Here is a 12,660-nt window from a genome sequence, read left to right as displayed (position 1 = left end):
GAGGGAGGCAGGGCTGTGGGGCTCCCCTCCACCCCCAGTGTGGCTTAGGGCAGAGGCCCAGGGCCCCAAATCTGGGAGCACAGCTTAGGGAACCTGAAGAAGCGTCTGGGATCAGTGTCCCCATTTGAAGACAAGGATTCGGAGGCTGAGGCCTCCTGGGGGGAGGGGGCCGTCAGTCGGCTTGGGCTGTTACGACAACGCACCATGGACCTGTGTTTCTCACGGACTGGAGGCTGGCGGTCCAAGGTCAAGGTGCCTCACGGTGTTTGGTAAGCGTCCCCTGTTGGTTCACAGACGGCCACCTTCTTCTGTGTGGTTGAGAGAGAGGAGAGAATGAGCCTGGTGTCTTTTCTTACACTCTTCTTACGCTGACCCTACTGGGGGGCCACCCTCACAGACGCATCTAAACGTAACCGCCTCCCAGGCTCCTCTCCAAAAAAACAAAAACAAAAACAAAAACAAAAAACCCTGCCCGCTGTGGGTTAAGCTTCACCATAGGGATTTTGGGGGCCCAAACATCCAGTCCTTATCAGGGCAGGGGTGTCCACATGCAGAGTGCATCCTGGACCAGTGGGTGTGAGTTGGGCCTCGGGACAGCTAGGAAAGCTGACAGGAGCAGAGGTGGGGAGGCAAACACGGGCCCACCCAAGGGGGACTGGGCGGGGCGAAGGTGGGCCCAGGAGGGAGGCCTGCAGAAAGGGGAAGGGGCCATAGATAGGTGTGGGCAGCACGGGGGGTTCGGGGAACATGTGGGGAGAGCCCGAGCCCCTCGCGGTGGGAGTGGCACTCCATGGGCTGCAGATCCCACGGGGAGGAGGCCCACGGCTGGGCTGCCTGGTCCTGCACCGGGTCTGTGTAGGAGGAGACTGTCCCTCCCCCACAAAGAGGAGGGCTGGGGGCACACAGCTGAGGCCTGCTTCGGCATGGTCACTGAGGCCCTGCCCAAACCGCCGGCTCCCACCTGCTCCCTCCCACCACCCGTGGGTCCCGCTGGGGACAGTGCCCAGGATCGGCACCCACGGGGCAGCCGGAAGGGGAGATTTTAGGGCCAGCTGCTGTGATGCTGTCCCAGCCCTCAGGTCCCTGATCTGGATGCAGCTTGAAGCATGGAGCTCCTAATGGCTATTTGTCGCAGAGACAACGGTCTCGATGATTCGTTTGAGCAATTGGCTGCGTATTATCAGCGTAGGTAGGGTCTGCAACAGAGACAAGCACGTGGGTCCTGGGAGCGCCTCAGACCACCTGCCCCCGCCCTCTGGGGAGACGGGAAACCAGCACGAGCTGCATCGGCCGCCCCCGCGCCGCGTACGACTCAGCGGTGTTGAGAACATTCAGAGTCGGGGGTTGCAGAGCACAGCGGTCGCCCCCCGACGCGGTCCCCAGCCCCTGGCGCCCTGTCTCTAGGCGTGGCCTGTTCTGGACTTTTGGTGCAAACGGAATGCTACAGTACGTGGACTTTGCCCTGGCTTCTCTCGCCCGAGCGTGGTCTCTCCGGCGCCCTTCCGCGTCCTCGAGCTTCTCCCCCTCCTCCGAGGACCACACTCCATCCGCGCGTGGGCCACGTGTCCTTCCTGTGCCTTCTTCTTGATGGACCTTGGGCGGTGTCTATCTCTTGGCCATTATAAATAGCGCTGCCGAGGACGCTCACGCACGGGTCCTGTGTCGGTGTACGTCGGGGTCCCGTGGGTGATGGACACGTACGTCCTTTTTGTGAAGGTGTCGTGATGGGGGTTGGCAGTCTCAGGTGCTCTGATGTGACCCCAGCTCCCAGCTGTAGTCCGGGGAGCAGGCACTGAGACCCTCTGGCTTGCGGCCCTGCTGCCTGAGCTGGCCCTCCCCTACCCCGTGGATGTGGACTTCCCGCGCGACCCACGGCAGCAGCTACTGAGGGCAGTGGTGGGGCTGGGACTCCAGACACGGGTGCGGAGACACACCCAAGCCTGCCGGTGCCCACTGTTCAAGCTGCCTTTCTCACACGCGTCTGGCTGCGGCACGTCAGCCCTTTGGGACCGTCCCTAACCGGCGGCTGCCCACACGATGCGTTAAGATCTGCTGGCCCATCGCGCTGGCCCACGGAGGCTGGAGAGGATGGTGACAAGGTGGTGAGGTCACCACCTGCAGCCTGTCCCCAGCCCCACCAGCCTGGTCATTCAGCGTCTGGCCCCAGAAGCCCCAAGCCCCCGCGGGATGCTCCTTCGGGCGAGAGCTGCGTCCACCCCACAGGCGCCTCTTCCCTGGACGGGGCACTCGTGGCACCAGCCTCTATGGTCGAGCCCCCAGCGTTTCGGAGCCCGTCCGTGTCCCCAGAGCGGTCTCGCGGTGGTCATCAAACACTCAGGGACCTAGCGTGTGGTGCTGGCGAGGCGTGGAGTGCACACCCAGCCGGCCGTGTGCTCCCTGGCCTGTGACACAGGGCCGCGTTCTCCTGGCAGCCAAATGGAGCGTCCGTGTTCCTTCCGGCGGATGCCGCACGCAGGCGAGCCTCCCACCGGCTGACCGCGCTCCCTCCAAACAAGCATCACTTCTGGGCTTAGCTCTACAGGAATCCTGACTTTCTGATTCACACAGTGAGCCTTTTTTCCTTGAAATATTTAATGTGTTACATTCCAACTTTAAACACATTCGCTCTGAAGTAGGCTAATTGTTTAGGTTGTTAAACTGAATTTGGCTCTGAGATCTTAAAACGGGAACGAGATCCTGCCAGATCTGGGCACCTAAACAGACAGTTTGGTGGGTCGGTTCGCGGAAAAGGCACCTCTTTCTGCAGGATCTGGGGCCGGGCTTGTGTTTACTGGGACTGAGGTGGTTTTACCCGCCGGCACAGTATCCACGGTCGGAGTCAGGTGTCCAACATCGATGCAGAAGCTCAGGAAAACCTCCGAAATGAGGTTTTTGGTTTAATTACTCTGAACGTTAATGCTGAGATTAAATCACACGTGCAGTCAGAATGGAAAACGTCAGAGAAGAATTTCAGATCTGCACAGCTGGGAATGGAATGTTCTGGCATGTCCTGGAGCGGGGCCATTTGCTGATGCCGTGCACACGTGCGCCTGTGCGTGTGCGTGCGCGTGTGTGGGACGCGTCAACACGGATTGTCCTTTCATCACCGTCGCTTCCTACAGGCCACCCTGGAGATGCCCATGCCCACTGTCCTGTGGCTCACAGGCCGTGGAACCCAGGGCTGCGTGGCCCTGGGACCGGCCGCCCCACTCGCGCCTGGTGAGGGGCTGGGCTGTCCTGAGTCCCGCCATGCTCTGGTGGGGGTGTGGGGGTAAGGCCTGATGACAATTTTTCCCCATAATTCATAGACGGCAAAAAATTAATGAGCCTTATACTTTAGAGCAGTTTTGGGGTTGCAGAAACATGGGCAGACAGTTCAGAGTTCCCGTTTCCCCTCCCCACGCCTCACCCCTGCTGTTCACAGCTGCTCTAGTGAGTGCCTTTGTTGCAGTCACCCAGCGAGTCCCAGTACATCACTATGAATTCACGTCCATAGTTTGCACTAGGGTCTCTCTCTGTGCAAACCCATACCTTCCGTGGGTTCTGACAAACGCGCGGTGACAATGTCACACGAAATAGTGCCACTGTCCTGAAAATCCCCTGCACTCCACCTGCTCATTTAGGTTTTCAATGAATAAAGACACATAGGCTCACACACGAAGGCAGTTATTTTGAGATAATTATCAAAAGGCTAGACGCAGGCATGCAAAGCGGTAGTGCATGTGTCCCCCGCATGGAAGAGGCCCTGCGGTTTGGCGGTTGTGGGAAGCGTGGACGTTTGAAGCATCTGCCACGAGAGGACGGGGACACAGGCGCATCAGTGGGTTACGGAGAAAATTCTTGGCACCGGGGACATCCCCAGTGGAGGGCAGTGCTAACTTTCAGGTGGAGGTTTGTGCAAAGACAGGTGTCGTTTTCTCCTGCCCGAGTTCACAGATCCCCTGAATTCAGGATCCCTGATCTGGGGGAAACACCAAACGCTTGTGGAGTCAGAACACACGCCAGTGGGAATAGAGAGCCCAGTATGTGGCTTTGAAATCCACACCATCACAAGCAGCCAAGTGGGCTGGGCCCCGGGATCTCACACGGACAGAAAACGGGTTCATTGGGAGAGGCTGGGAGAAGCTGCAAGAGGGAGGGTAGTTATCGTTCACCCCCGAGCAGGCGTGAAGTCTGCGTCTCCGTGTCTCCCCGTGGCGGCGGGAGCCTCGCCCCAGCGCCGGGGGAAGCCGGGCGTCTGGCTCCCGAGGGCCCACAGCAGGCTGGATGCCCAGCCCCCGCACCGCCATCGTCTCCACGCGATTCCTCACGCGCCCGGTGGTAAGTGCCCTGGAAAGGACGGCGCAGTGCAAACTCTCCAGTGCTGTCCAGGACGAGCCCCGCAGAGCAGGTCGGGGCAGGCTTGCCCCAGGCCTTGGGACACAGGGGCTGCGCGGAGGGCCGTGCAGGTGCGGAGAGGGGAGAGCATCATCCTGGGGGCTGTAGGGAAAGGCCTCTGCAGGAGGGGTCCGTGAGCACAGAGACCCTCGAAGTGTGGCCTTGTGTGCACAGCACCTCCATGGTCGGCGCCAGCCCGGGGCCAGAGCAGCCGCTCAGGGTCCCCACCTGTTGCCCCGTGCGAGGCCCTCTGGCTTGTCTCCCGCAGGCGCTGTGCCCAGGTCTCCTGCGGTCCCCCTGCCCGTGCCCACACAGGCCATTTTCTGCCCCACTTGTTTTGACCTCCTTCCTCGGGACCAGGGACCCTTCTCACCCCCTGGTTCCAGAGACAGCCTGTCCACCACCACCTTCCCCCCTCCCCTCGAGGTCTGGCTGCTGGGTCTGGCTCAGGTAGGGTCTTTCCTAAGTCACTGCTCCAACTGGGCACCCGGTGAGGCAGTGGGAATGATGGGCAGCCTGTTCAGGGCTTGAGGGACTTGAATGTCAACCTGCAGCCCGGGGGCTCAGCCACTGACTGTCCCTGTCTCTTCTGTGGTGTCTGCCACGCCCTCCATGTGGGGCCTGGCTCTGAGCCAATGAACGAGTGGGGCAGGTGTGCTGGAGACCTCCCAGCAGGAAGGACAGGCGTCTGCTCCCCCTGCCCCAGCTTTGCATACTTGTCATTCTGAACACCCATCTGCCCCCCATGTCCCTGCGCGGATCCCTATGCCCCATCAAGAGCCCAAAAGGCAGGTCCTGGTGCACTCAGCCCTACCTGTCAGCGAGCAGGTAGCCTGGATCTTGGCAGTGGTCCCTCATCTGGCTCAGCAGAGGCGCAGGACCAAGCCCTGCCCCCTATCCTGAACCCGCCCCCCACTTAGAGATGTCCCTCCCTACTGCCTACTGCCCAGCTCCCTGTCCTTGTCCTGCCCCTTCTCCTGGGGAGGCAGGACCTCGGGCTGCTTTCTTCCTGGCTCCGTTCCTTCTCTCCGAGACGGCTTTTGTCTGAGGAAGTGATCCCGCCTAGTGGGCACTGCCGATGGGTCTGTGGGCACCATGGCTGGACAAGGGCAGGGCCCATGTCAGGATCTGGAGCATCAGAGTTGTGGCCCCTGGGGGCCCCGGGGGGGGGGGGGCTCTCGCCTGCCCCTGCCATCTCTCAGGCCTGTTCCTCGCCCAGTGGGGCCCGCTCTGCCCACCGGCCATCTTCTCTACATCCAGACCGTGCCTACCTACAGCCTGAGTCCCAGGCAGGTTCCGGGGGGTTTGCCCAGCACCTGCTGGGGGCCCCTGAGACTCTGCGATGCCACGATGGTGACACCGTTTCCTAGGTAACTGCAGCCAGCTGCCAGGCCTGCCTACCTGCTGTGGGGTGCAGGCCGGGGACGCCAGGTGGGAGGGTGTGTCCCCGCGTGTGTGTGAGAGTGGGGGTGAGGGTCGTGTGTGTCCGTGAGGGCATCTGTCTGGGGACTGTCTGCGGTTGTGGGTCTTTGTGGGGTGTGCCTGCCTGTCCCAGGTCTGTGTGCCGGCATGTGTGACTGTGTCTCTTCGTGCCTGGAGGCTCAGGGAGGGCAACCTGGCCTAACCAAGCGCTAAGGTAGCCGTGGTAAGGACTTCTGGCCACTCCCCACCTGCCCTGGGCCTTCTGGCAAATTCGCACCAGCAAACAACAGCGGGCCTGCCTGTGTGGTTGGCGGGACTGAGCCCTGGCCTGGCCCAAGGAGCTGGCCTGACATGGCCTAAGGAGCTGGGCAGACCCAGGGTTGGGGGAGGGGGGGCATGGGGAGGGGAGGGGTCGTGGCTAGCTCTCAGCAGGAAGCAGTTGGTTCCTCCAGTTCCTGGGGTGGTCCTCAAAGCCTACCACCCCCAGCTTCCTGTTGGCTCCTCCCTTTCCCTGCCCAGCCTCTCTGTGGGGACTGGTGGCCTCCCGTCCCCTCCCGTCCCCTCCCGGGGACGATGGGTGGGGTCCCCGAGTCCCCCTGGCCCATGGGTTCTGAGGAGTGGCTTTGGAGCTGTGGGGGTCATGGGGCTAAGCCGCGGGCGGGTGGGTGTGCAGGTCACTCTGGAGGGCAGGGTGCCCTCACGTCACGTCCTTCAGGCACTGCCTCCCCTAGATCTGCGTGTCAGTGATGGGGCCGCACCAGGTAAACAGTCCGGGCCATCAGGAAAGAAGACCATCCCCCGGGGGCCACAGGCCTGTTCTGTGGGCTGTGGGGGTGTGGACCTTGGCTAGGAGATCCAACAGCTTTGGTGGCCCCTCGCCTGGGGCCTGGGGACCTGGGGGGAGGTCCCAGGCAGGTCTGAAGTGTGGACTGGGGCAGGCCCTGTGGAGGCTCCTCGGGAGCAATGTGGGGACAGGCTTGGAGGCCACCGAGCAGTGCCGGGGGCGGGGGCTGACCGGAGGTGCCTGGAGCCCACGTGCCCCGTCCTTGCCCCATGCTGGGGCCTGCCTGCGTGAGTCCGTGTTGAGGAGTGGACCAGAGATGAAACGAAAGCTCTGAGGTCACTCGCACACGGGAGCTTTGTGGCCACTCTGTGACTGGGGCCTCCGCTCCCTGGAGAAGCAGCCACATGGACGGGCGCAGAGCAGGGAGGCCACACGGGGAGGCTCTCGGGACTCTCCAGGCCCAGCCCCAGCCAGCAGAGCCCCCAAAGGGCCTGGACCCGCCCAAGGGCTGAGAGGGAGCAGGTCCTGGGGCGGGGGGCAGGACTGGGGTGTGCTCAGGGGGTCAGTGGCCCCAGGGCGCCCTTTGTTCAGCAGCAGATGTGACCACCCCCCACGCCCACGCCCCCAGGAGCAGGCCGGATGCGGACCCCGTCCCTGGAGGGATGCACATTGGAGCCGATAGATATATAGATTTTCCTCTCTGCTGACTGGACTGCGCCTGCGCTGGCGGCAAATGAAGGAATAAAAACACGCACAGTTTACGGTTCACACTTGAAACAAAAACGTTTCCCCCTCTGAGCTAACGTTGGATCAAGACAAACGAGATGTCAACCCGACGCTGAGGAATGAATCACCGCCGTGGCCGACATCCCGTGGCGGAGCCCCGGGGCCCCCTGGCCTGCCGTGCATGGCCGGCCCGAGCAGTTGGTGCCCGTGCGCGGGGTCCGCCCAAGGATATAAATGACCCGGGCGGGAAATCAATGCTCCTGCTGAAAGCCTTTCTGCGGTAATGGAGGCTGTCAGGCTTGGTTCAACGTGAGCCCCGTCTGGAGGAGGAGAGAGAGAGGGAGGAGCGTTTCATTATGTAATTGTTATTGTGTCTAATTTAGCACAGATTCTCCCAGTTCCAGAAGCAATGGCAGAACCATGGCTTTGGTGGCGGGACTGGTCTGTGTTCAAACTAACTGAGAGACCTTGGGCACCAGGTTGGACAGAACAGACCCACAACGTCAGGTGGCCGCTGGCCCTCGACGTGTGGCCCAGGGAGGCCGGGAGAGGGGAGGGGCTTCTCCCCTACGGGTGCCTGCTGGTGCCCAGGGGGGGCGGGGGCGGGGCTCAGCCTGGGGCTAGGTCTGGGTTTCAGCGCAGGTGCCCTGAGCAAAGGGGGGATGGGGGAGGGGTGGGGAGGAAAGTTCTTAGCTTCTAACCGCAGTCTGCTCTTTCTGGTGATTGGCCCCCATCCAGGAGCCCACTCAGAGTCACCTCTTAGACCCAGAGACACTCCTGTCACCGGGAAATTCTGAGGGATTTAGGACCTCTCTCTAAGGGGACAGAGGCCAATATATAATTTTTCCACCATTTTATACCCTTCATTATGTGGTGGGTCTCATACAATCAGTTGAAGACCTCAAGAGAAGAAGACTGTGGTCCCCTGAGAAGGAGGGAGTTCTGTCTCCGAGGAATTCTGGACCCCAACTCTCCCCTGGGTGTGCAGCCTGCGGCCTGCCCTGGAGATTTAGGGCTCTCCAGTCCCCCACAGTCGTGTGAGCCAGCTCCTTAAAATCTCTCTCTGTCCCAACCTCCTTCCCTGTCTCTCCCTTTGTCTCCCTCTGTCTCTCTTGCTCCCCAGTGTCTCCCCCCTTCCTACAGTCACCAGGAAATCGAGATGCGGGAAGGGGCCGCTCCCCCACACGCCAGAGCCTCAGGGAGGCCTTCCTGCCCCTCTGAGGGGGTTCTCTGGGGTTTGGGTCCCACCGGACGCCTCTGCAAAGTACAAAGGCTGTTGTCACCTCTGGTGCACCACGAATCCAGGCCGTGTGTCCGGAGTACCACAGGGGACAGAGAAAACCAGCAGGAATGTGACCCGAAATCAGCCCACCCAGGCTCCAGGGCTCTCAGACTCCTGGATGACATGGCCTCGCCCCTGGGGCTGGGGCCTGCGGGCTTCCGGTCCTGCCCGGCTCAGCCTGGACCCCAGCCTCACCGTGGCTCTGGCTTTGCGCAAATGTGGGGATTTCCTCCTCGACGCAGGAGAGGCCTCTCCACAAACTCGGGCAAGAAAGCGGCCTCAGCTCCTGCAAACAGAGGCCGCCCTCAGAGCCCCCCGCTACCCCCCCCCCCCAGTCCTCAGAGCCCCTCTCCGCCCTCAGACCCCCTGCCCCCCAGGGCCAGCCTTTCTGTGGATACTGTTGTTCTGTTCTGCTCCGGTTACAAAAACTGTAGCTGTTTATCGTGTCTCGCTAAGAAAGTGGAAACGAATACGTAAAGAAGAAAATCAGAGTTCCCGCGATCCAGGGCGCCCACAGTTGCCTCCGGCATATTCTCCTGGAGAACCACGCACATCCGGGCACGCTCGCAGGGACACAGGTGCGCGCGTGGACAGTGCTGTGGAAATCAGCATCACTTCTCACACAGTTTCTCATGCGTTAACATGTGTTCAAAACCAAAAGAACCTTAATGGCTCCCCGGTGCCCCCCACCCAGCGTCCCCCAAGGAATCCACTGCTCCTGACATGTTATCTGCTGCCGAGGTCCCGTGTTTGCGAACAGCCCTCGATGAGCGTGTCTGTCCTGGTCTGAGAGGCCGTGCCCCCCAGCGGTGTGCTAGTGGACAGATTGCTAGATCCGACCAGGAGGGCCCCGGGCGTTCGGGCCCCTCGGGGACGGCAGCCCTGAATTCCGCCGCGTGGGCCAAGCCCGCAGGGCACCGGCAGTGTGGCCCCCGAGGAGCAGGACCCGTGGGCGCCGTGGGCACCGTGAGTGGTCCCTGGAGGCCCCTGGTCAGGAGCAGACTCCCGCCCTGCAGCGCACGGTGGTGACCTCTCCTGTCTCTTTAAGCACTCTGGTGCATTTTCTAGAAACTTGGAGGGGTCCTGTCCTTAACCGTTTGCAAAATGGCTTTATCGAGCTCTAACGTCTGTGCCCTTCACCTCACCACCTCAGGCAACTCTGGAAGAGCTCGTCACCTCCAGGCCAAGCGCCTCCCCCTTGCCCGGTACGGGCAGCCCCCCTCCCCCAGCGCCTGGCCCCCACAAATCCGCTCTCTGGATCCTTCCCTTTACCTTTCCTGGACTGTTCACGTGAATGCAGCCGGACGGTACGTGGACTTTGCACCTGGCCCCCTCGAGCGCCTCACTCGCCATGTTGCTCGGCGGCTCGCGCGTGTCCGTGATTCCCTCCTTTCTGCAGCTGAGAAACGGTCCCCGCGCCTGTGCCGCCCTTCAGCCGCCCGTGGGCACTCAGCTCACTTCCAGCCTCTGCCTGCCGGGCCCCGGCCGCTGAGAACACGCGTGCACACGCCTCGCGTGGACGCGTGTCCTCATGTCTCGGGCACATGTCTAGGAGTGGGCTACCGGGTCGTGGGGTGACTCACGTTCGGGGAGCCGCCAGGCTGTCCTCCGTGGCGGCGCCACTGTGCATTCCCGCCGGCCGTGAGCCAGGGCTCTGCTGTCACCGCACCCTCCCCGGCACTCTTTATTATCTGTCCTTTTAATTCCATCTGCTGGGCGTGGAGCCGATGCCATACCTGTCCCGCGAGAGGGGACAGATGGACGAGCCACAGCAGGCCGCAGGTGGCACCCGCCAAAGCAATGAGTTCTAGAAAACGTGAGCTGGTGATTGGAGATATTCGTGCCTACAACTTGACGCAGAAACAGAATTAAAAATAAAACTGGTCGGGGGCGACTGGGTGGCTCAGTCGGTTAAGTGGCTGACTTCGGCTCAGGTCATGATCTCGCGGTCCATGAGTTCGAGCCCCACGTTGGGCTGTGTGCTGACAGCTTAGAGCCTGGAGCCTGTTTCAGATTCTGTGTCCCCCTCTCTCTGACCCTCCCCCGTTCATGCTCTGTCTCTCTCTGTCTCAAAAATAAATAAATGTTAAAAAAAAATTTTAAAAAGATAAAACTGGTTGGAGGCGTTTGGGGGCTCAGTCGGTTGAGTGTCTGAGTTCTGACTTTGGCTCTGGTCATGATCTCACGGTTTGTGAGTTCGAGCCCCGCGTCAGGCTCTCTGCTGGCAATGTGACCTGTGCTCCCTCTCTCTCTCTCTCTCTCTTTCAAAATAAACTTAAAAAAAAAAATGTTCATCTATTTAAAAAAATGAAGCTGGCTAAAATCCCCAATTCTCCTGATTTGTATCTTGATTTCAATTTTATTTTTTTGTTTTTAGATGTTCATTTAAACATTGAAGCTCCCGCTGGCCCTGCTCTGTCTCCTCCGAGCTGACCGTGGGAGCAGGTGGGTGCCCATGCGTGTGGGCAGGGGTGCATCATTGACCAAAGCGAGTTCTTAGCACACCGCTGTATCGTGACAAGCGAAGTCACCAGCCCCGAAGGCTGACGGGTCAGGTCCCCTCGGCACCAGCAGGAGCAGGAGGGGGAGGAACGACGGGGAACAGCAGGGAACAGGGCATCTCGTGGAAGCATCCGGAAGCATCCACGCCCCAGATGACCCGGCACCACAGGAAGGGGCGGGCGCGACGGGCCTTGTCTCTACTTCATGTGCTTGGACACGTCCGTGCACTGTGGTTGCCAGGTAGAGGGAGGGCTGGGAACATTCCGAAGAGCCAGACCCCAAAGGTTGCTCTGCGGGCCCAGTGGACGGGGCGAGGTGTTGCTCCCTGAGGTCACCAGAGCCGACTACGGGTCCACATGGCAGAGAGGAGGGGGACCCAGACCCCGCTGGAGATCTGGGCAGGGGCTGTGTCCCTGGGGAGGGGCTGTGTCCCCGGGCAGGGACTGTGTCCCCAGGCGGAAGCTGTGTCCAAGGGCCTGGTCCCGAGGTGCCCACCCGGGGGGCTTGGCTGTTTGACTTCCGTGGGTCATGGCAGGGCAGGGCATGGGAGAGTCCTGGGGGCGGGTCGGCGTCTGGGTGCTTGTGACAGATGTCCTGCCGATCCCATAAGGACCTTGTGGACGTGCCACTCCAGGGCCACAATCTGCTGTCAACCCTGGGGTCCTGCCAAGGGTCCCTGCGGGTGGAGCCAGCCTCCCCTCTGGAGGAGCTGCCCCAGCTGTGGCTCCCAGCGCCCCTGGTACGGGCAGTGCTAGCTTGCTGAGGACAACAGGATGACACCCCTCGATCTGCTTGGCGCCCCCAAAGCTGGGCATGAGGAGGCACCCCCATGAGTGTGGGAGCCATCAGACCATCCCACATTCTGCCCGGGGGCTTGGTCTCCCCTTGGAGAAGGCCTGTGCTCACCCCTTTCTTCCCTGAAGTCCCTGGGGCTGGAATGGGGGGCGGGTGCCCAGCAGGGCCTAGACAGCCTCCCTGTCACAGGCCACCTGCCCCTGAGGCCGTGCTCTGCCTGGGTGGGCTCCCTGGCTCTGCCCGCCTCCTGGAGCCCCTGGGCAGCTGCACTGCCCCTCTCCCCACAGGATCTGGGCGCTGGGACCCCCAGGGCTGCACCCCCAGTCGTGAGGCCCCAGCCAGAGTCACAGTGTCTGGCGACTCCCAGCCGCTCCTGACTCCACCCTCTGGCCCCTGCCCCTCTCCCAGGGCACTGGGAAGACACTTTCAGGGGGAGGGAAAGGCTAGGCCCTGGTCAGCTCTCGAGCTCAGCAGTGGAGTTAGTCAGAAGGAGGGAGGAGGTGGGACCCCAGGGTCAGCTCTCTGTCTTCTGGTCCTGCCTCCTCCGGGGCAGGAGCCTGGCTGACTCAGGGGTGGGGGTGGGGTGGGGCTGGTGGGGTAGGGTGGGGTGAGATGGGCAGGGCCCCATATTTGGTCAAATGCTGAGGAAGCCTCAGGTGTGGAGCATTCCAGAAGCTTGGACTCCCGGGGAGGGCCCTAGGCAGACCTCAGAGATGGCCTCTCAGCTCCCTGCTGACTCACTGGGAGAGGCAGAGGAAGTGCAGGGGAGCTG

General features: G+C 61.6%; 1 protein-coding gene across 1 annotated transcript in view; it reads left to right on the top strand.

Moving 5' to 3' along the window:
- Positions 1–12,437, top strand: part of PWWP2B (PWWP domain containing 2B) — a 42,298-nt gene extending 29,861 nt beyond the window's left edge. The window contains exon 3 of the mRNA XM_060641163.3: positions 10,969–12,437. Within this exon, the coding sequence (XP_060497146.1) occupies positions 10,969–11,024 (56 nt within the window). The 3' untranslated portion in view covers positions 11,025–12,437. The remainder of the gene's footprint in view (positions 1–10,968) is intronic.
- Positions 12,438–12,660: the final 223 nt, after the last annotated feature.

Source organism: Panthera onca, chromosome D2, assembly GCF_046562875.1.
Source record: "Panthera onca isolate mPanOnc1 chromosome D2, mPanOnc1 haplotype 2, whole genome shotgun sequence".
Classification (NCBI taxonomy): domain Eukaryota; kingdom Metazoa; phylum Chordata; class Mammalia; order Carnivora; family Felidae; genus Panthera; species Panthera onca.
Note: the sequence above shows the minus strand (reverse complement) of the source record. Positions and strands in the feature narration are given on the sequence as shown.